This window comes from Dreissena polymorpha, chromosome 14 (genome assembly GCF_020536995.1).
Source record: "Dreissena polymorpha isolate Duluth1 chromosome 14, UMN_Dpol_1.0, whole genome shotgun sequence".
NCBI lineage: Eukaryota > Metazoa > Mollusca > Bivalvia > Myida > Dreissenidae > Dreissena > Dreissena polymorpha.
In genome coordinates this window covers 55,361,034-55,384,402 of record NC_068368.1, presented here as the reverse complement: position 1 = coordinate 55,384,402, position 23,369 = coordinate 55,361,034, and the positions used below count along the sequence as shown (strand labels likewise).

At 34.7% G+C, this 23,369-nt stretch overlaps 1 protein-coding gene and 1 long non-coding RNA gene across 2 annotated transcripts in view; one reads left to right on the top strand and one right to left on the bottom strand.

Moving 5' to 3' along the window:
* The first annotated feature begins 1,632 nt into the window (after positions 1 to 1,632).
* LOC127856957 (uncharacterized) lies at positions 1,633 to 13,244 on the top strand. Its single transcript, XR_008038264.1, has 2 exons — positions 1,633 to 1,760; positions 11,747 to 13,244. It is a non-coding gene; the product is annotated as an uncharacterized LOC127856957 (long non-coding RNA).
* A 651-nt stretch (positions 13,245 to 13,895) lies between these two features.
* The window catches only part of LOC127856950 (N-alpha-acetyltransferase 40-like), a 34,983-nt gene continuing 25,509 nt past the window's right edge, over positions 13,896 to 23,369 (bottom strand). The window contains exons 7-9 of the mRNA XM_052393161.1: positions 19,195 to 19,278; positions 15,831 to 15,908; positions 13,896 to 14,365 (exon numbers count right to left, since the gene is read on the bottom strand). Coding sequence (XP_052249121.1) covers positions 14,185 to 14,365; positions 15,831 to 15,908; positions 19,195 to 19,278 — 343 coding nt within the window. The 3' untranslated portion in view covers positions 13,896 to 14,184. The remainder of the gene's footprint in view (positions 14,366 to 15,830; positions 15,909 to 19,194; positions 19,279 to 23,369) is intronic.

Here is a 23,369-nt window from a genome sequence, read left to right as displayed (position 1 = left end):
TACCAATGTTAAAGTTTTCGGACCGATCGAAAGTTTGACTTACTGACGGACAGACGGACAGTTCAAAAACTATATGCCACCCTTTGGGTGGGCATACAAATGCAGCATGTTGAGCATACAAACGATCGCAATATTTCTAGATTCTCGCTCTTACCACTAGTTGATCCGTAGATGCCGATTAAAATCTCACCAACTGTAACTTATTGAATATTGATATAGTATAGTGCCATTTTAAACCTAACGCTTACTTAACAAATACGTGTTAATCCTTTCCCACTTACAAGCAAAGTGAAGATGGCTATGTGCAAACAGCATAAAACCCAGAACAGCCTGCGAGTAACTCGCAGTCTGTTCAGGTTTTATGCTGCTTGCTACTCATCAGTATCTTAGGGGTGAAAATGAAGCCTTTCAAACTTGAATATATTAAGAAAGGACTTAAATTTAATTTGATTTTCTAAAGGACTTCAAATGGTACAAAGTGCGTTTTGGAGTGGTAACGGGTTAACATTAAATTAATGTCTTAGAATAAGTACAACGATCACCCATTTCTTTACTCTTCAGAACAGCTGCCACAATGTCTTATCTGTACATGGCACCATGTCCTCCGCCGTTCATCGCTACCAATGAATTCCAACAACACGCGTACAGCCGTAATCGTTCTAAAGACATTGTGCTTGCTCTGATGGTAATTTGTCACATACCCCCTGATCCCAGTACGACTGGCAGCACAACATCTTATCGTCCAACGTCAACATCGGACGTGAAAACTATTACTTCAAGTACACCATTGAATCATCCAACGTCAACATCAGAAGAAAAAACAACAACTACACAGCCGACTTAAAAACCACATTTACAGCAATTATTACTACAACAGTTGTTTTCATCGTCGTTGTTGTTCCAGTGATTATTCTTTGTATTTGTCTTTACTTGATTATGCCGGTACGTTTTTTTCATGCCTTTGCGATAAAAAGATGTTTTTACAAAATAAGAGTAAATAATTAATGTCTTTTCAGATATCAGAAATGGAAAGAATCACCTTCATCGGTTAGTTATTGATCCACATATATTATAAATAAAACCACTGCTTATCGTACATATACGAAATAATAATCACGCCTATATTTTGTTGTATACTAGTGTATTGTAAAAGTAATAGTTTGTACGTCAACGCTTTAACGTATATTTCACAAAACTATCATGCGTCAACGCCATTACAAATATTTCACAAAACAATATTTAAGGCGATATGTATATATTTGTGCCTGATTAGAGAGCATAGCATAATTCACTGCAAACTATCTTAAAAACTTTACGATGTGACGTTGTGATATTTTCTATAAATGTCAGACTCACGTTCTAAAAGATGCTTCTTATAGGGACTTTTCTACTAGGTCAGAATGATCAAAAGCAACCATCGAAGAATTCCGAGGGAAATACCGTTGTGGCACAGACACAATTGACAATATATCTGGGAATGTTCCAATCCAGACAAATACGCTTGTAGAAAGTACACGCCTTTGAATACCGTTAAATTGATCCAAAGTATGTGGGTTTTTAGGCCAAAGCACATTTGGATGATATTAATTATACGTGGAAGCCAATGACAAATTGCGAAAGTTTGGTAAATATAATAAACCGACGCTACGAAAGGTCACCTATTATATTTTCACCCATATTGGTTGTGATATTACAACATGGGTTGGTCGATATTTAACCAAACACATATGTATATATTAAACGTAGTAAAAAGTGAGTAGGTAGGCATGTGAGTTTGGTTTGCGGTCACCATACCGGGCAGTTGGGGTTCCTCTGGTTACTCCGGCTTACACCACAAGGCCACAGTAAAAGTGAATGTCTTCCAGTAACACTAAAATATCTGGAACATGCCGATTAAATTCACACCACATTCCGTGAGTCTCGTAAGTAATTAGGCAACAGTGTTGGTACCAGGTCATTACATCAGGCGCGGAAGGACCTTTAAACATTTCAAAATACACACGCATACGGTGTGTAGGTAGCAACAGTGTTTGTTGGCCTTATCAAAGAGAACATAAAGGGAATGACCGTGCAACATACATACTAGGGCAGATGAGTATGTTATCACGACCCAAGTGACCGAAGTAGTTCGGATGATCGATGATTTAAGAACGACGTCGTAACGAAGGAAATACAGGTCTGTGGATAGTAATCGGAGAAATTATCAACGGTCGAATTTGCCCTTATACCTTATGTTCTTACATTTTGGTGTGCTATTTTAACGAAGATGTAGTGCTGTTTAGCTCTTCATGTTGTTCTATGTTGTTGAAATTGTTCAGCAATTCCGCTATAGATGTTCTGCTAGTATTCAATCGTGTTCTGCTTTTCTGTATACAGTTTGCTGGAATCGGTATATATTTTCTCTGCTGATGATATTATGATATCTTTTCACTGACTGTTATAGCTAGGTCATACAAATCTTACGTCATCATGAATTCAACAATTTTGTTTCATAATGTGAGAAGTCCACAATGTGTAGGTTCAATGTGATCGTGTGAGCTAGGTTTCCGACCTACCGCAACAAAAACTTGTCCAATCCGATGCGATAGACTTGCGTAAGTCACCAATCGAGAGGTTAAAGGGTGGCATAGTATAAACTCATACAAATGAAAGCACTTTATTAAACAATGGAAACGTACCGTTAATCTTAGTTCCAGGTGTTGCCCATAACATTATTATTTAATTAATTTATGACAACCGATTTTCATGCCATTTTCATTTTTCATGTTCAATTTGAATAAAATGCTCTGTTTGGTCAGCACGGTAACGTACATGTCAGTATATTATGTTATAACATTGTGCTGAATTATTCCCGTCAGAAACTATGATACTGTATTATTGTTAAAATTTGCATAGTATCGACAATGCTTTGTTTCAGCAAGATATATATATTGTCAAAAAAGGTTCATTTTTTACTACGTGTATGTGCCTTTTGTTGATTCCACAATAGTGTTGATTGTTCAAGTAATAATCCAAGCTCGCACAAAACTAATTCCTTCACTTTCAAAATGGCTGCAGATTGTTGAACGTCATGCGCATGAATACCAAACTATATAATTAATATATCTTATTATAAAAAACTTGCCAAAATATTAATAATAACCCCAGTTATGCAATAAAAGATGAGATCGAGTTAATGCATCTCGTTTTCATAAATGCTAACCGTTACTTCGTATTGATTCATACAGAACTTTATGATACGCTGGCTGAGTAAGGACTACACAAGATTTCATAATGAAGCATTTCGCATTGTATTGAAATAAATACATGTTTAAAGTCACTTTAATTTTCTTTGTGTAAAATTAAACTTCTTTTTTGGTACCGGTATATATATATATATATATATATATATATATATATATACCTGTATTAATATATATATATATATATTGAGTGTTTTACCGCATTTGTTATGGAACATGCGAGCTTGGTTTGTGGTCGCCATACCGGACAGGTGGGTTCCCCCTTCCCCACCCAGTTAACAAATATTTTACTGATTTATAACATAGGATATGTTCTTATAAAATCGATAACGATAGTTGTTAATAAAATAATGAGACAAAGAGTACATTGTTCTACATAATTAGTTTCATTTTAACATTTATATTGATTATTACTCATCAAATTCTTGGTTAAAATAGTATACATAGATAAATTAATTTGTTTCTAAATTGTTCCGTAAACAATTCGCATTATATATATATATATTGAATGATTAATGATTTCTTTTTTATTTTGTGTTGTCATTAATAAATCAAACTTATTTAACGTTGGCCATCTTTGATAATATGACTTTAAATAAGTTTTTCTAATATCTTTGTATATTGGACATATTAATAAGAAAAGGTATTCACTTTCTACGACATTAAGATTACAACATTTACATTTCCTGTTATCCCGAGGAATATTGTGATATCGACCTCGTTCTAGTTCTAATCTATGTGATGATAAGCGTAATTGAGTTAGTGCTATTTTAAATTGTTTTGTTGTAATGATATCCAGATATTGTTCTGTATTAAACGTGTCCTCGATGCGGCAATATGTATTTAGTCTTGATGAATTATTGATCTCACTGTGCCAGTATTGCTTGTAATGATCGAATAATCGCTGTTTTATTAGATTGTATATGTATGTTTGTTCAGATTTTTCTGTATAATGATAATTTCTTCGCAACCGAAATATATGATATCTTTATATTTGATTATAATGAAGCAGTTTTCCTTAGACTCATTCAGATCACACTGTCAGAGCCGCTATTTATTCATGCGACGCCCAGTACTCAACAGTAACGTTTAAAATGGAATCGGTGATTGCGAGAAGAAGAAGCGAGGAAAAGATTGTTGAATTTGTTTCTAGCCACCCTGTGTGAGACATTTGTAAAGTTTAAAGTGTAATTCATCACAGAATGGAACGATATACACATTAAAATATGCAACCTCCTTAACGCTTAAATATGCATCAAACACAAGCAGATTACAAGAATAATGTGGCGAAATGTTCAACGATGAATTCAGAATGGCGAATGATTAAAGTTTCTTTGCCATTGACTCTCATAGCTAAACTATTAAAATAATTCTGCGACAAATGTGCACATTAATTGTTTTACGTTTGAGGCAGCGTTTTTTCTTCTTAATAGGCTCAATCGTTCATATTTGTGTTTTCCGAAAAAATGAAATAACGCTACTGAAAATATGTATTAATCTCAATGTTCACTTTTAACGGCATGGTTTGGTTACTCGTATTAGTTTCGAACTACGCATATTTTTTAACAATGTAATTTGTTCGCCAGTGAAAAACTAAAAATGATCACTTAATATTTAAAAACAAAATATATGTTAATAACATAGCTGTTAACTGTTATGTTTACAAGAAAGGTTAATTAAGAATCGAATAAACATGTTAAACAATTAATATATATTTTAGACTTGAGTATCGTAGTCATAATACGAAGCCATACTCCATACTGAGATCCATGATCGCAAAATATTTAGTATAAGAAATTAAAATATACCATAAACAAGTTCATTGTTAAACGTAAACAAACCACAAATCAATATGTTATTTATTAATTTGTAAAAATGCGCAAAACATATTTCAATCAGGTGTTGATCACACATCGTCATCTATTTATTTTGTGTGTTGTCTTTGATCCGGATCCGCTACGTGATGGCTTTATAATCTGCAACACCCCTCAAAACCACGATACACACAATGGGTAATAAAGTTGTTAACAATTAGCGCTTATCATTACTATTTTACCTAAACAAAGTCAATGCATTCGATACAGCTTTACTGCATTCGCGTTTTATAGCGATCTTACCAGTTAAGACTAATGTACAATGTAAATGTTAATAATGAAAGAAAAATCGTTTTTTTATTGTGTGTTTAAAACGGAATATTGTTTAAAGAAGTGTTATTTAATTATGTTTAAATGTGATTTTGAATCTCTATTAAGACTGATAGCGACTATCAGAAGAACGAATCCTGACCTACTTTCGTCTTCACTTTTCACTCGTAAAACAAATTCCTTTCGCGTTAGTACACAGGTCAGTAAGACGGGTGTGTACACAATGATGTTTTCGTGCACACAATCTTTGAACTATGAAGATGAACACTGAATTAAACCAGAAACAGTTCAAAACAGCATAATTTATTAATCGAAAAATCAAGAAATGTACACTAAACTGATGAAAATTGCTGTAAAAACAAATGTTTCCAGAAACTGATATAAACTGAGTCGCGAAATTATATGGTAAGGCAAAATTAAAATACGAATTTCAACAAACTAGAATTTTGAGTATATCAATCAATTAATAGATCTATATAAGTGTATGCGTAAATTTGAATTGAAATGAGCAGTAAATATTACGATTTCTTTTATACCTAATGATAAAATATGACATTTCTGCAGTGAAAGAACAGCAGTGAAAATAAACAAACTGTTCTTTTCACCGGTGAAAAGAACAAATTTTCGGGACTCTCTTTTCTATTTTTAGATTATCATTAATAATTATATGTATATTTTCTATGATCACGAGTGAATTAAAATCGACATTCCACCGAATCCAACAGATTTTCTTTTTCTTTTTATGCTTGTTCACCGTTTTTTTACATTTTAAGAGAGTTTAACTTGATAATTTCGCTGGTATCATTTCGTCACACTAATGACGTAATTTTGTGTTTTGAACTGTATTGAGGCACGCCACGTGAGAAGGGGTAACTTTTCAGCGAAAGGTAAACAGCTGTTAATTATTTTCTTGAAAAATGGGCATAAAAGAAACAAATTTTTGTGTTCATGTCAGTGTAAGCTCGGTGGTTATGATCACTCGTGAAATAACCAACGATCTTACACTGACATGAACAAATATCCTCTATTTCTGCGATCTGAGGTGCAGAACGTGTTTTCGTCTGGTTTGTTTACCTGTTTACCCGATAGTCGATACCGTCCCGAACGAAAGACAACTCTTGTTTACTCTTAGTTACGAAAAATAGTTCTTCTAATCACCCTAGTTGTACAATATCGTATGATGATGTAGAGCGAGCTCCGGAACTTTGATGAAGTAGACCCATTTTGATACAAGATTTGTGAAATTGCAGACCCATTTGTATACGTTACCATTGAGAAAGTGGACCCATTTCACTACAAGAATTTGGATAAACTGGACCCATTTCAATAATCGAATTTCATACTAGAATTTTAATCTCTATCATATCAATATACTTATTAACATTGCTATTATATCCATTATTATATGTTATTTGAAAATTTTTGATACCCATTTATATACAATAATGAAATTTATCATACTCATTTTGATACTGCTACTTTCAAATCTATATGCATTTATATACAAGCAAATTTCTGATTTCAATACCCATATATATACTTCGATGCTCAAAACCATACCCATATCTATCATTTTTGTCGAAAAACACACCCCATATTTTCGGCACACCCCTATATACCCGTATATAGGAAGTTACCCCTCTACTCGCTCTACATCATAATACGATGTTGTACAACTATAGTGATTAGAAGGAAATATGGCATAGGTTCAAATATCATTATGGTCACATTGGCTTTCTTGTTTCTTGAATGAAATATGACATAGGTTCAAATATCGATGTCACGGTCACATTGGCTTTCTTGTTTCTCCCCTTGGGCAAAATATCGTGTTGTATGTTCTTTAGTCAATAAGTTTTCATACATTTAAATGTAGTGGTGTTTATCAACCGATCAAGAAGCAAAATGTAGATTAAACTGAAACAATTTCCAATAAGTCAATTTATCAAAATGTGGAAAGGTCCCTTTTAATATCAATATAAAATTGCAGCTCGGACCTCTTTCATTATGTTCTTGAACCATTGAACATGAGATAATATATTTGTCTTTTCTAGACAATGATTATAATACAATGTTAAATATTTATGCATGCGTGATATTGATTAATGATAATATATAATATATAAACGAATTACAATTTTCTAATCTTGGAAAAGTGTCATTTTTCTAAACTGAGAATTCAGGACTTCAAATTCTTACAGTCCCTTGTACTAAATAATGAAGATATTTTGGTTTAAATTGTCATGTTAACAGTTAATTTGTTAAGATTTGAATAAGTAAATTGAAACCATTGTGGATTTCAAACACCCGATACCTTGTGGTAAGCCTATTTATAGAGTAATGGTTGAATTGCTTGCGTGTTAACCAAATAAAGACATGCTTGGGCATAATGTGTATTCTATTTTACTGATTATGTCATATGGAGATTAAAGCTATGTGTGTAGTACGTGTTTAAGAAAAAAATCAATTTTACGAGTAAACCCGGATGTTTTGAAGTGACGACCAATGCAGACCATGTAAATATATTGTTTGTTGCTATAATTTGAGTTTTTTTGTTGATAAACCAAATATATGATGACCTAGAACTACTATTACTACTACTACTACTACTACTACAACAACATCAACAACTACTACTACTACTACTTCCACTACTACTACTACTACTACTACTACTACTACTACTACTACTACTACTACTACTACTACTACTACTACTACTACACTACTACTACTACTACTACTACTACGACTACTACTACTACTACTATTACTACTACTACTACTACTGCTACTGCTACTGCTGCTTATGCTACTGCTACTACTGCTGCTGATGCTACTACTGCTGCTGATGCTACTACTTCTACTACTGCTACTACTACTACTACTGCTACTTCAGCCGCCGCTGCTACTTCTACTACTACTACTACTACTACTACTACTACTACTACTACTACTACTACTACTACTACTGCTGCTGCTGCTGCTGCTGCTGCTGCTGCTGCTGCTGCTGCTGCTGCTACTACTACTTCTTCTACTACTACTACTACTACTATAATTTTTACTACTACTACTACTACTACTATTACTACTACTACTACTACTACTACTACTACTACTACTACTACTACTACAACTACTACTACTACTACTACTTCTACTACTACTTCTACTACTACTACTACTACTACTGCTGCTGCTGCTGCTGCTACTACTACTACTACTACTACTACTACTACTACTACTACTACTACTACTACTACTACTAGTACTACTACTACTACTACTACTACTACTACTACTACTTCTACTGCTACTACTACTACTATTACTACTACTACTAATACTACTACTACTACTACTACAACTACTACTACTACTACTATTACTACTACTACTACTACTACTACTACTACTACTACTACTACTACTACTACTACTACTACTACTAGTACTACTACTACTAGTACTACTACTACTACTACTACTACTACAACTACTACTACTACTACTACTACTACTACTACTTAACCCAACCAGATGTTATCAAGGTAAATATTATAATCCAATTTCATTATGTGTGATTCATCAATTACCATCTGTGAAACTGCTACTGCTGCTGATGCTACTACTTCTACTACTGCTACTACTACTACTAGTACTACTACTACTACTACTACTACTACTACTACTACTACTACTACTACTACTACTACTACTACTACTATTACTACTACTACTACTACTACTACTACTACTACTACTACTACTACTACTACTACTACTACTACTACTACTACTACTACTACTACTGCTATTACTACTACAACTACTACTACTACTACTACTACTACTACTACTATTACTACTACTACTACTACTACTACTACTACTACTACTACTACTACTACTACTACTACTACTACTACTACTACTACTACTACTGCTATTACTACTGCAACTACTACTACTACTACTACTACTACTACTACTACTACTACTACTACTACTACTACTACTACTACTACTACTACAACTACTACTACTACTACTACTTAACCTCAACCAGATGTTATCAAGGTAAATATTATAATCAAATTTCATTATGTGTGATTCATCAATGACCATCTGTGAAACAGATTAGAATTGTGAATATGTTTAGTCAATATGAACATTCTTACAAAATTTCAACAAAGTTGGATTAAATAGACTATTAAAATGGCCTTTTCACGTTTTGGTAAATTGACAAAATAAAAAAAATTGTTTCAGATTCGCAAAGTTTCATGGTAGTTATGATATGTGTGAAGAAACACATTTACCATGCTATAAAATATCAATTATATTCATCTTTTGACGATTCAAAAACTTGAAAATTATAAAGTGTTACAACGCGAAACGATTGAATAATTTGGAGAGTTCGGAGTGTTACTGTTTTCTTTCTTTAGTTGTATGCTTGTGTATTTACTGAACTTGTTAGATCCAATGTTTACATTAATCAACATAAAACATTTAATGACAAACTTCAATACATGCCAAAATCTGTGTAAATGTCCCTTTAAGAAAGAAGAAACTTAAAGATGTATGACGATTAACGCCGGACATTGACTGATCATAATAGCTTACATTGAGTAATCGTGCTTAGAGGACATGACATATAAGACACATCATGAAATTTGATATATCCAAAACGATCATTGTGATGTTTATCATGAACAGGTAAACGGTACAAAACTGTACAACGGTTTTCACCATAGAAGGCTCATGTATTGCACGCAATAATGATGCAAAATAAGCGGTTTTAGCATTGATCAATGCGTACCGGTAATATATTTTATGTATCGTTTGAACACGGATAATTTACAATCTAAATACTCGTAATCAAGAAATGAATTAAAATAATGTAAACATGATTTAAAAATAAGCAAATAAAAATGAAGACGGGCATACAATCGCAATATTTCTAGATTCTCGCTCTTGCCACTAGTTGATCCGTATATGCCGATTAAAATGTATACTTCACCAACTGTAACTCATTGAGTATTAATAAAGAATAGTGTCACTTTAAACCTAACGCTTACTTAACAAATACGGCTTAACATGAAATTAATGTCTTAGCTTAAATACAACGATAACCCATTTCTTTCCTCTTCAGAACATCTGCCACAATGTCATATCTGTACATGGCGCCATGTCCTCCGCCGTTCCTCTCTGCTAATGAATTCCAACAACACGCTTATAGTCGTAATCTTTCTAAAGACATTGTGCTTGCTCTGATGGTAATTTGTCACATACCCCCTGATCCCAGTACGACTGGCAGCACAACATCGTATCGTCCAACGTCAACATCGGACGTGAAAACTATTACTTCAAGTACACCACTTAATCATCCAACGTCAACATCAGAAGAAAAAACAACAACTACACAGTCGAATCTCCCTACATCCGACTTAAAAACCACATTTACAGCAATTATTACTACAACAGTTGTTTTCATCGTCGTTGTTGTTCCAGTGATTATTCTTTGTATTTGTCTTCAATTGATTATGCCGGTACGTTTTTTTCATGCCTTTGCGATAAAAATATGTTTTTACAAAATAAGAGTAAATAATTAATGTTTTTTCAGACATCAGAAATGGAAAGATTCACCTTCATCGGTTAGTTATTGATCCACATATATTATAAATAAAACCACTGCTTATCGTACATATACGAAATAATAATCACGCCTATATTTTGTTGTATACTAGTGAATTGTAAAAGTAATAGTTTGTACGTCAACGCTTTAACGTATATTTCACAAAACTATCTTGCTTCAACGACATTACGAATATTTCACAAAACAATATTAAAGGCGATATGTATATATTTGTGCCTGATTAAAGAGCATAGCATAATTCACTGCAAACAATCTAAAAAACTTTACGATGTGATGTTGTTATATTTTCTATAAATTTCCGACTCGCGTTCTAAAAGATGTTTCTTATGGGAACCTTTCTACTAGGTCAGAACGATCAAAAGCCACCATCGAAAAATACCGAAGGAATTACCGTTGTGGCACAGACACAATTGACAATATATCTGGGACTGTTCCAATCCAGACAAATACGCTTGTAGAAAATACACGCCTTTAAATACCTTTAAATTGATCCAAAGTATGCGGGGTTTTAGGTCAAAGCACATTTGGATGATATTAATTATACGTGGAAGCCAGTGACAAATTGCGAAAGTTTGGTAAATATAATAAACCGACGCTATGAAAAGGTCACATATTATATTTTCACCTATATTGGTTGTGATATACAACATGGGTTGGTCGATATTTAACCAAACACATATGTATTAAACGTAGTAAAAAGAGAGTAGGTTGGCATGTGAGTTTGGTTTGCGGTGACCATACCGGGCAGTTGGGGTTTACTCTGGGACTACTCCGGCTTACACCACAAGGCCACAGTAAAAGTGAATGTCTTCCAGTTACAATTGAATGTCTGGAACATGCCGATTAAATTCACACCAACTTCCGTGAGTCTGGTGAGTAATTAGGTAACAGTGTTGGTACCAGGTCCTTAAATCATCGACCTTCAGGCGCGGAAGGACCTTACATATTTCAAAATATACACACATACAGTGTGTAGGTAGGAACAATGTTTGTTGGCCTTATCACAGAGAACATAGAGGGTATAAAAAAAAGTAACCGCGCAACATACATTCTATGGCAGATGAGTATGTTATCACGATCCAAGTGACCGACGTACTTCGAATGATCGAAGATTTATGAACGACGTCGCAAACGAAGGAAATAAATGTCTGTGGAAAGTAATCTGCTGTTATTGTTATATTTTTTCTTTGCTGATGATATTATAACTTGTTCACGGACTGTTAAAGATAGGTCATACAAGTCTTACGTCACCATGAATGAATGCAACAATTAATTTTTTTATACTGTGGGAAGTCCACAATGCGTCTGTCAAATTAGATCGTGTGAGCTAAGTTTCCGGAACTACTGCAACAGAAAATTGTCCAATCCGATGTGATAGCAAGTCACCAATCGAGACGTTAACAGATGGCATAGTGTACACTCATACAAATTAAAACACTTTATTGAACTATGGAAACGTACCGTTAATATAAGCTCCAGGTGTTGCCCATAATCTTATTATTTAATTATTTATGACAACCGATTTAAGCGATCAGTAAACATTCATTTAAAATGCTGTGTTTGTCATTTCCGACCTAGAATGAAAACCGTTTTAATACTTAGAATTGTATTGTATAAATGACTATAACATTACCTTTAAAATTTGATAATTAATGTTTTATCCAAGTGTTTGAGTCACCTATGACCAGTTCGTAGATGGTCTGACCATAGGCGATATATGACTTTGACAGACATTTTTTCTACTATGCGCACTAGTGCTTTATCTTAGCTTTCAGTATTTTATGGTTAATTTCTTATGGCAAATTTTAAGGTGAGGTCAGTGGGGGCAATCAAAATTGTATTATGTAATATAGCCTTTAACTGTTCTGTGCCATATGTGATTTAGTCTCATAATTCTAAGATTGTACAAAGCTGTTTTAACTGATTTCCGGATTTAGTGAAGACTATTTAACTTTATGGTATATGAATTTGGAAGAGAGGTAACTCTGTAGTTCATGTTACTCTTGCTGTAATTTGAATTCAGGGGTTAGCTCCCTTTCATTTTACAATAATTGTACGACGAGTCTTATGATGATATAATATTCTAGTCTCTTATAACTCGATACCAAGTGGCAGCATTTTATTATTATGCTTATGTTTTATTGTATGTTGTGATTGTATATATGGTGACGAGACTGTAATAAACTAATAAAACTATAAACTTCATTTACGGTGTAGAATACCACTAGGGGCACTACAGGCATGTGTTGGTTCTTGTTTGTTACTGACACAATATGGAAAAAAGCCCCAACTGCACCCTCTTATATTAATCAATATGTTTGTGAAGTAAAGTGCTAACCTTGGCATAAAATGAAGATTTTTTTTACAATACTAACAGGCACTCGATGAAAGTAAATTACACTCGTAACTGTAGCACTAGAAAGCACTTCTGTTACATATCCGGTGTTACGAAAGGAAGACTATGATATCAATTGTTGGTAATAATGCATGTAAATGTATTCCACAATCACATTTGATTTCAATTTTGTTGTTAGTATACATGAACTTGACAGAAGTGAACGACTATTTGCACCTTATTAACATATCCGAGTTAAAAGTTCTACATGTATTTCTCCTTTTATACCATGGAACAAGTAAAAGTATCAAATATTACATAAAAGAAATTGACATCATGTTTCATAACTGTCGTTATTACGTAAAACGTCAGTTGTTCTGATAAGGTAAATATGTTGGTATTTTAATAAATATTAATATATATCGCCAACATCAACCTGGATTCTTAATAACATCAAGAGTTCATAGTCCGTTTAGTTTCTGCACATCTTTTAACAGATAATTTACAACATAACACGTGAGTGGGATATTTTTCATCCTTTAAAACATGATTACAATACAAACAATAATTTACCAATCATAATAGTGGAATATTAATACATAAACACTTAGGCCATTGAAGTTTCTGCACATTCCGCCAATGATTTGTATGTAGCTAATTAATAACTGAATTTCGGTAGTTAGCTCAACTGTATTTAAACTGTTCTGTATCACTATTTGCAGTTTTTTAATACAAAGACTTTGTATAAATCATATGAAAACCAATTGTATGATGTTCTAAGTTCCATAGCACATCACTGACTGCCATCATTTAACAGCATCCACTATGTGTATGAGTGTGAGTATAAGTAGTTTTGCTGTCAACACCATTTGCTGCACCCTGATTGGTCGGTTTGACTGCTGCCTTCTGTTTGATTGGCTTACTGAGTATCCAATAGTGACATTCCTCTTCATACATGCCATCATCTGGCGAGGATTCGTCTATCTGGTACCTGAAGATGGGAACTAAACAATTACAACAAATTTTAACACTGACTGAAGCAGGACACCTCTGACATGCCTTGCTGACACCTTTAGCAGTAGGTTGGAATCTTATCAGACATTTGGAGAAATATGTCAGACATGCATGCCATACTTAGTACCTGTGAACATTTAACATTTCTTGTCAGGCATTATGTCTGACAGCGCCCCAATATTTGTTAAAAATTAATATTTCTCATAAGTTTTGTGTAACAAATGCTGCCTGTATTACATTTACATATTGACAAGTACATTCTGAAATATAGAGACCTGACATTTCCCTAATCTGTGTATAAATTTCCATGATACAGAATGTCAAATAATGGCAAAATATGCGCACATTGCTTATACATGTAGTGTACATAATGACATACTAGTATCAGGGTAAGTCCAATTGTTTTTGTTTTTTAGCCATATCCACTATTGCTACCTGCTCATTCTTAACAATTGCATAGATTTATTGGTTACTATGATAGATTGGTTGGTTAATTTAATTTTTGATTAATTGGTTAATTTAATTAAATCAGCAATTAAATGCTTTTAAGAGAATGTCTGTAATTAATATTTTGTAAATTTTAATTCTAAGATTTGTCAATGCAGTGATATTTTCTTACTTTTCAACTGATTTCAAGAATGGAAGTCCCATCTCTTTAAGATAATATTATTCATATATGAGCCAGATGCTACAGTAACAGCATCACACAATAGCAGTTACACAAATTCAGTAATTAAATATTCATTCACTGTACAATATGGAGATATATTATGATAAGCACAATGTTTGAAGTCATATTGGACGAGCCGTATGACTTCAAACTGTGTGCGAGTCCAAATACATCATGTATTATTCAGTTTAAATGTCTAATGGGCTTTTTATTCTATATCGCTTTCTTAAGCTCTTTGTTTGATTTTAATTCTGCAATATGCATGTATAATCGTTATTTGCAACACGATAAAATGTGAAACTTATTGAATATATTCATGAGAAATGTGTGGATTAGCTATTGAATTTTATTTAGAATTGATTATTGTACATTCGGATACTTTTTCTCAGTAACGGCTTTTATCGTTATAAAAACAATTGCTTAGTGCACTTAAACTCAACTATCCAATATGGAAAAAATACAGACTTTTTGGATCCAATAACGGAAAATATTGGACAGTCACGTGGTACATATGAAGAATGCCCATTGGATAAAATTGTTCATATAGAATAAACCAGATACTGGGACAGAATGAATATGCCACATTGTTTTTGCACAAATATATTAAAACCCAGCTATTATTGATTACTGTCTCTTATTTTCTATGGCAAGCACTACTAGGGTGCTACCTCATCACACATGTTATCATTCAAAGAGTTTATGAACAACAGGTCATAATAATGTGCCATTATACACTGACAATCCTAAATACTTTCAAAATGTTCCAACTTACTTCAAGGCTTCCTGGAAGAATTTTAAGCCATCGTCATTGTGCTTGAATGTTGTAAGCATGACTTTTACCATCTCTGTCCTGTTCAACAGAAAAAACAAACATTTAGGACTAGGAAAATGCCCCCATTAAACAAGAGCTGTCTCCATAGGATGACATATGCCCCCGATAAACGCTTTGATAGAAATTATGAGCATTTTTCGAACCTAAACGCATTTTTCGAAACCTAAACGCGGACCCTAAGTTCAAGGTCAAGGTCAAAAGGGCCAAAATGTGTGTGTGTATAGAAAGGCCTTGTCCATATACACATGCATACCAAATATGAATGTTACATCTGAAAGGACATAGAAGTTATGAGCATTTTTCGAAACCTAAACGCAAAGTGTGATGGACAGACAGACAGACGGACGTACAGTGCGATCACTATATGCCCTCTATCAGGGGCATAAAAATATTACTGTTGCTGAATAATGGAAGGCTGCCCATAAAGTTGTGTTTTCCTTAAACCAGTAGTATGTGTTCACTTTTGAAACATTAAAAGCTGTCATAAGACAGCATTCTCAACTTTTCTGCTTTGATAGTATAATGTAGGTTTTCTGTTATAATGTAGGTTTTCTGTGGGTCACCTAATATAAAGACCACAAAGTCATATTGAAGTTGAATATGTAAAAAAACAAGAGATGTGTTTGTCAGAAACACAATGCCCCCTATCGCGCCGCTTTGAAGCCATATATTTGACCTTTGACCTTGAAGATTGACCTTGACCTTTCACCACTCAAAATGTGCAGCTCCATGAGATACACATGCAAGCCAAATATCAAGTTGCTATCTTCAATAATGCAAAAATTATTGCAAAACTTTAACCAAGGTTAAAGTTTTGGGAAACACACAATGAATGAATGACAGATAGACAGGCCAAAAACAATATGCCCCCGATCTTTTGATCCGGGGGCATAAAAAATAATGTATGTGCTGAGGAAAGCTTGTATATATACACAGATCTACATGCCAAAATAAACAGGAGTGAAAAATTTCGTTAAAAGTCACTCGCCCTGCATGTCTACCTCATAAACATGGCTACCTGCTAAAAATATCAGGTCGCCTATCTAACTTGGTAGTGACCCTCAGTTTACTTTTTAACTTTAACTGTAATCCTATATAAACAAGTTGTTTTATTTCTTAATAAATAGCAAATATCAACCTGTTTTGATATTTTGTGGATAACAAACAATGTACATATGAATATTACCTCATGTACAAACAAATTGATTTATCGTTATTAACGTCCACAAGGATTAATCTTGTCATTTACAAAAAAACACCTCATACAAAATTAGGTACTAACTGGTCTAAAAATTGGGTTCCCCAATCAGACAAGGATATAATCTGGTTTCCATACCCACCCAAAACAAAATTTCAGTTGCAAATTTGAGTGGGAGAGTGGGTATTTTGCACCTGTGATAAATAATTTGCTGTTGATAACAAAGTTTTTTATTTAGTGTGCAATCAAAACTGCATCAGACAATAAGTTAAAGTTGACTTCCAACAAATGTTAACACTGATGCTATGTTGATCTGATGGAAACTGAATTACAGAATAAGCTCAGGCCTCAGACGGTCACGGTTCACAGAGTGAAGTTTTGGAGAGCTGCAGTGGGTTCAGTAGACACCAGCCGCTGCCCTCTACAGAACAACACTTCAAATTTGCGCAGTGATTGGTCATCATTGACTTGAGCCTCCAATCAACAACCTTGTCTAACAATGGTGCATGCATAGCTAGTAATTTATAATACCTTTCCTGGCAAGATACTGTCACAAAACTACTGTTAAGCCCCTTTTTTCATGAAAAGTGAACCAACATAGTTCTGATTAGCTGACACTCAATTCTACTTGTCCAAATTACTTGACATTTGTGAATGCCTAATACAATAGAGCCACGTTCTGAGAAAACTGGACTTAATGTATGTGCCTAAAGTGTCGTCCCAGATTAGCCTGTGCAGTCTGCACAGGCTAATCTGGGACAACACTTTCCGCTTTTATGGTATTTTAAGTTTCAAAGATCCCTCCTTAGCAAAAATCAAGTTTAAGCGGAAAGTGTAGTCCATGATTATCCTGTGCAGACTGCACAGGCTCATCTGGGATAACACTTAACGCACATGCATTAAGCCCAGTTTTCTCAGAACAAGGCTCAATATCAAACAAAGAGCTGGCACAGACAGTGTATCCCCATCACAGGTGAATTGTGTACCAAAGTATTTAGCTTTGCAACAAAAGCAACCATACTTGCTTTCTCGCAAAAAACTACAGTACTATGCATATTCCCCAAATACTGACTTTTATAAAACAAAAGTAACTTTTGTAATTTTAACATATAATAAAAATTGCACATGCACAACTCCAGATCATGAGGATGAATCAAACAAAGTTTCAATATTTTACGTTGAAATATAGAACTTCTTAAGACCAGTTTTGTTTACAGACAGAGAGATCTGAACACTGATGTAACATGTAGGAAATATGAAATATTAAATGAAAAGCTCTCGCCTCAGAAGGTCACAGTTCACAGAGTGAAATTTTGGAGAGCTGCAGTGGAATCAGTAGACACCAGCCGCTGCCCTCGACAATACAACACTTCAAATTTGCGCAGTGATTGGTCATCATTGACTAGAGCCTCCAATCAACAACAACCTGATCTCAGAAACTTGCATGCATGGGCAGACATTTTTTAATGTCGATTTGGGCAAAAATACTGTACATTGAATAATATGGATACCTGCTCCCAACAAATCTGTGTATATAGACACACATACTCAGTAGAAAAAAATCCCAAAATTACAGCCTCTTACAGGCTGTTTCCCAATCGCAAAAAGTAAAAAAGGCTGTTTCCAATTGGTAAGAAGTATCATTTATTCCTAAAAATCTTACCAAAATTTCCCCCAAAATATGCCAAACTTTTCCAATAAACTCAATAATTGGTTTATTGAGTTTATGATGCAGCAATTTAATTCCCTAGCATTTTCTAATATAAATTTTAGAATGCAGTTAAACATGCACTTAGAAACAATTGGTATAATGTTATTTATAATAATATTAATTTTTATTTTTCCCAATTTCAATGTGTATTGCACTTTTTTCCCAATCAAAAAGGCAACAGGCTGTAGAATATAAAGCAAAAAAACAATCACTGATACTGACAGACGGACAGATAATTAACAAACATCCATGGTGACTCCAATATACCCTGCCTTTACTTCATGTAAGCGAGTTTTATGAAAACTCGGAAATGAACAGTGAATCAAATGTAGAGCTACATAGATTCTATTGGAACTTAAGACTTGCACAGAAAGCAAATTAAATAGAATACTTACTTGTATGCCATAAGCTCTAAAATTTGCATAAGGAACTTTCCTAACCCCTTCCTTCGTACTGGGGGCGTCAACTGTATTTCATAACTGCAAAGAACACAAATGAGTTGCTATGTTAAACAAGAGGGCCATGATGGCCCTGTATCGCTCCACTGCTGAAAAAATGCTCCATTGCTGAAAAAGGCTATTTAAATATTCTCTGCATGTGCAAATACTTAAATATAGGCCCTATTTAAGCACATGTACACTTTTGTGACCCCCTGAGCTTGGTCAAATTTAACCCCAGGGGCATAATTTGAGCAAACTTTGTAGAGGACTACTATATCTCACTACATGTACATACAAAATATGGTAGCCCTAGGTCCTAGATTTAAGGACAAGAATATTTTTAAAGTTTTCACAAAATAAGCAAGATATAAGCGTATATAATGTTCAATTTTGTGACCCGCAGGTCAGGGTCAAATTTGACCCAAAGGGCATAATTTGAACAAACTTGGTAGAGGACTATAAGATGTTACCAAATTTGGTAGCCATAGTCTAAATGGTTTTCAACAAGAAGATTTTTAAAGATTTAACAAAATAGGCGCTTTATAAGCGTTTATACAATTTTGTGACCCCTCAGGGCAGGGCAAGTTGACCCCAGAGGAATTATTTGAACAAATTTGGTAGAAATTTATTGGATGTCACTACATACCCACCCCCCCCCCCCCCCCCCCCCCCGGGCAGGGTCAAATTTGAACAAACTTGGTAGCCCTATGCCTTATGGTTAAGGACAAGAGAATTTTTAAGTTTTCACAAAATAGGCACTATATAAGCATATAATCGATTTTGTGGCCCCCGGGGCAGGGGCAAATTTGACTCCTGGGGCATAATTTGAACAAACTAAGTAAAGGACTATACAATGTCACTACATACCAAATTGTGTAGCCCTAGGCCTAATGGTTATGGACAAGAATTTTTTTTAAGTTTTCACAAAATAGGCAATATATGAGCATATGTTCAATTTTGTGACCTCTGAGGCAGGTTCAAAATTGACCCCAGGGATAAAATTTGAACAAATTTGGTAGAGGACTATAAGATGTCACTACATACCAAATTTGATAGCCCCAGACTGGATGTTTATGGACAGAAAGATTTTTGAAGTTTTCACAAAATAGGCCTTATATAAGCATATGTTCAATTTTGTGATCCCCTGGGGCAGGGTCAAATTTGACCCCAGGGGCATAATTTGAACAAACTTGGTAGAGAACTATAAGATTTCACTACATACCAAATTTGGTAGCTCTAGGCCCAATGTTTATGGACAAGATGGTTTTTAAAGTTTTCACAAAAAAGGCCTTATATTAGCATATGTTCAATTTTGTGACCCTCGGAGCAGGGTCAAATTTGACCCCAGGGGGCATAATTTGAACAAACTTGGTAGAAAACTATAAGATGTCACTACATACCAAATTTGGTAGCCCTAGACCCAATGGTTATGGAAAAGAAGTTTTCAAAGTTTTCACAAAATAAGCCCTTTATAATATATATTCAATTTTGTGACCCCCCCCCCCCCCGGGCAGTTTCAAATTTGACCCCAGGGGCATAATTTGAACAAACTAAGAAGAGAACTATTACATGTCACTACATACATACATGCCATAATTTTTCAGACCAATTCCGGGACATTGAGTTAAATTGTCCGGGACTTTTGCCGATTTTCCGGGACATGTATAAAATGTAGCGATATTTATAGACATATGCATTTTTTGGTACGTTTTTTTTTGTTTCGCATCGTTAATTGCAAAAGTTCGAAAGCGTATCCGAAATACACTTGATCTATTAACGTCAAATTAAACATTACTACTTCCGTTACTAAATACAAGCCACGTGTTTTCAGTGTAAGCGTTCTGAACATAGATGGTGACGTCACTGCGTTATTGTTATTAAGACCGGTGTGTAACGCGTAGCTGTTGATACGCCTTTATTCATTTATAACATTTATATATAAAAAAATACAACAATACAGTACAGTTAGATCGTCAACTCAAATCAATTCACAATGCATACAACCAATCACATTAAAACAAATACAACAAAACAGTACCGGTAGATCGTCAACTTAAAACCCGGACAGGATGACGTTTTTATGTGCTTACTTTTTTACTCAACTTCTTTGTCGGTTTAACGTGCGAACATAAACTGCTTTTAATTTTTTAATCAGCGATGTTGGACTTCAGATGTGTGAACAACTATCCTTTGCCCTTACGCAGCGGGAAATAATGACGTAGTAGATTAAAGTCAATTAACAACCACATTAAACAATGCCGCCTTTTCGGTTTGACCGCGAATGTGAGACAATCGATATGATAACAGGACCCCTGTTAATTGATCGATTTTGACACGTAGCGTAGTCTGCCTATTCGGGTAGGCTTTGTCATGGAGACGCTGCAGATATTACACAGATTCGAGGTGCAGTTAAGCCTAAGATAAGGTACACGTGTATATGGATTTTGTAAATTCCGGGACATTTGACGGATTTCCGGGACAGCGGGACAAGTTCTTCATTTCCGGGACTGTCCCGGACAATCCGGGACGTATGGCATGTATGCTACATACCAAATTTGGTAGCCCTATGCCATACAGTTATGGACAAGAAGATTTTTGAAAGTTTTCCCACAATAGGCCTTATATAAGCATATGTTCAATTTTGTGACCCCCAGGGCAGGGTCAAACTTGACCCCATGGGCATAATTTGAACAAACTTGGTAGAGGACTATAAGATGTCACTACATACTAAATTTGGAAGCCCTACCCCCAATGTTTATGGACAAGAAGATTTTGAAAGTTTTCAAAAAATAAGACCTTCATAAGCATATATTCAAATTTGTGACCCCCATGGCAGTTTCAAATTTGACCCCAGGGGCATAATTTGAACAAACTAAGAAGAGAACTATTATATGTCACTACATACCAAATTTGGTAGCTCTATGCCATACAGTTATGGACAAGAATATTTTAAAACTTTTCACAAAATAGGCCTTATAAAAGCATATGTTCAATTTTGTGACCCTCGGGGCAGGGTCAAACTTGACCCCAAGGGCATAATTTGAAAAAAATTGGTAGAGGACTATAAGATGTCACTACATACCAAATTTGGCAGCCCTAGGCCCAATGGTTATGGACAGAAAGATTTGAAAAGTTTTCGCAAAATAGACCCTATATAAGCATATTTTCAATTTTGTGACCCTTGGGCAGGGTCAAATTTGACCCAAAGGGCATAATTTGAAGAAATTTGGTAAGGGACTGTAAGATGTCTCTTTATACTAAATTTATTAGCCCTAGGCCCAATGGTTATGGACGAGTAGATTTTGAAAGTTTTCACAAAATAGGCCTTATATAAGCATATGTTCAATTTTGTGACCCCCGGGGCAGGGTCAAATTTGACCCCAGGGGCATAATTTGAAGAAATTTGGTAGAGGACTATAAGATGTCTCCACATACCATTTAATAGCCCTAGGCACAATGGTTATGGACGAGAAGATTTTGAAAGTTTTCACAAAATAGGCCTTATATAAGCATATGTTCAATTTTGCGACCCCCTGGGCAGGGTCAAATTTGACCTCGGGAGCATAATTTGAAGAAATTTGGTAGAGGACTATTAGATGTCTTTACATACCAGATTTGATAGCCTTAGGCCCAATGGTTATGGATGAGAAGATTTTGAAAGTTTTCACAAAATAGGCTTTATATAAGCATATGTTCAATTTTGTGACCCCCGGGGCAGGGTCAAATTTGACCCCAGGGGCATAATTTGAAGAAATTTGGTAGAGGACTGTTAGATGTCTCTACATACCAAATTTGATAGCCCTAGGCCGAATAGTTATGGACGAGAAGATTTTGAAAGTTTTCACAAAATAGGCCATATATAAGCATATGTTCAATTTTGTGACCCCAGGGGCAGGGTCAAATTTGACCCCAGGGGCATAATTTGAAGAAATTTGGTAGAGGACTATTAGATGTCTCTACATACCAAATTTGATAGACCTAGGCCCAATGGTTAGGGACGAGAAAATTTTGAAAGTTTTCACAAAATAGGCCTTATATAAGCATATGTTCAATTTTGCGACCCCCTGGGCAGGATCAAATTTGACCTCGGGAGCATAATTTGAAGAAATATGGTAGAGGACTATTAGATG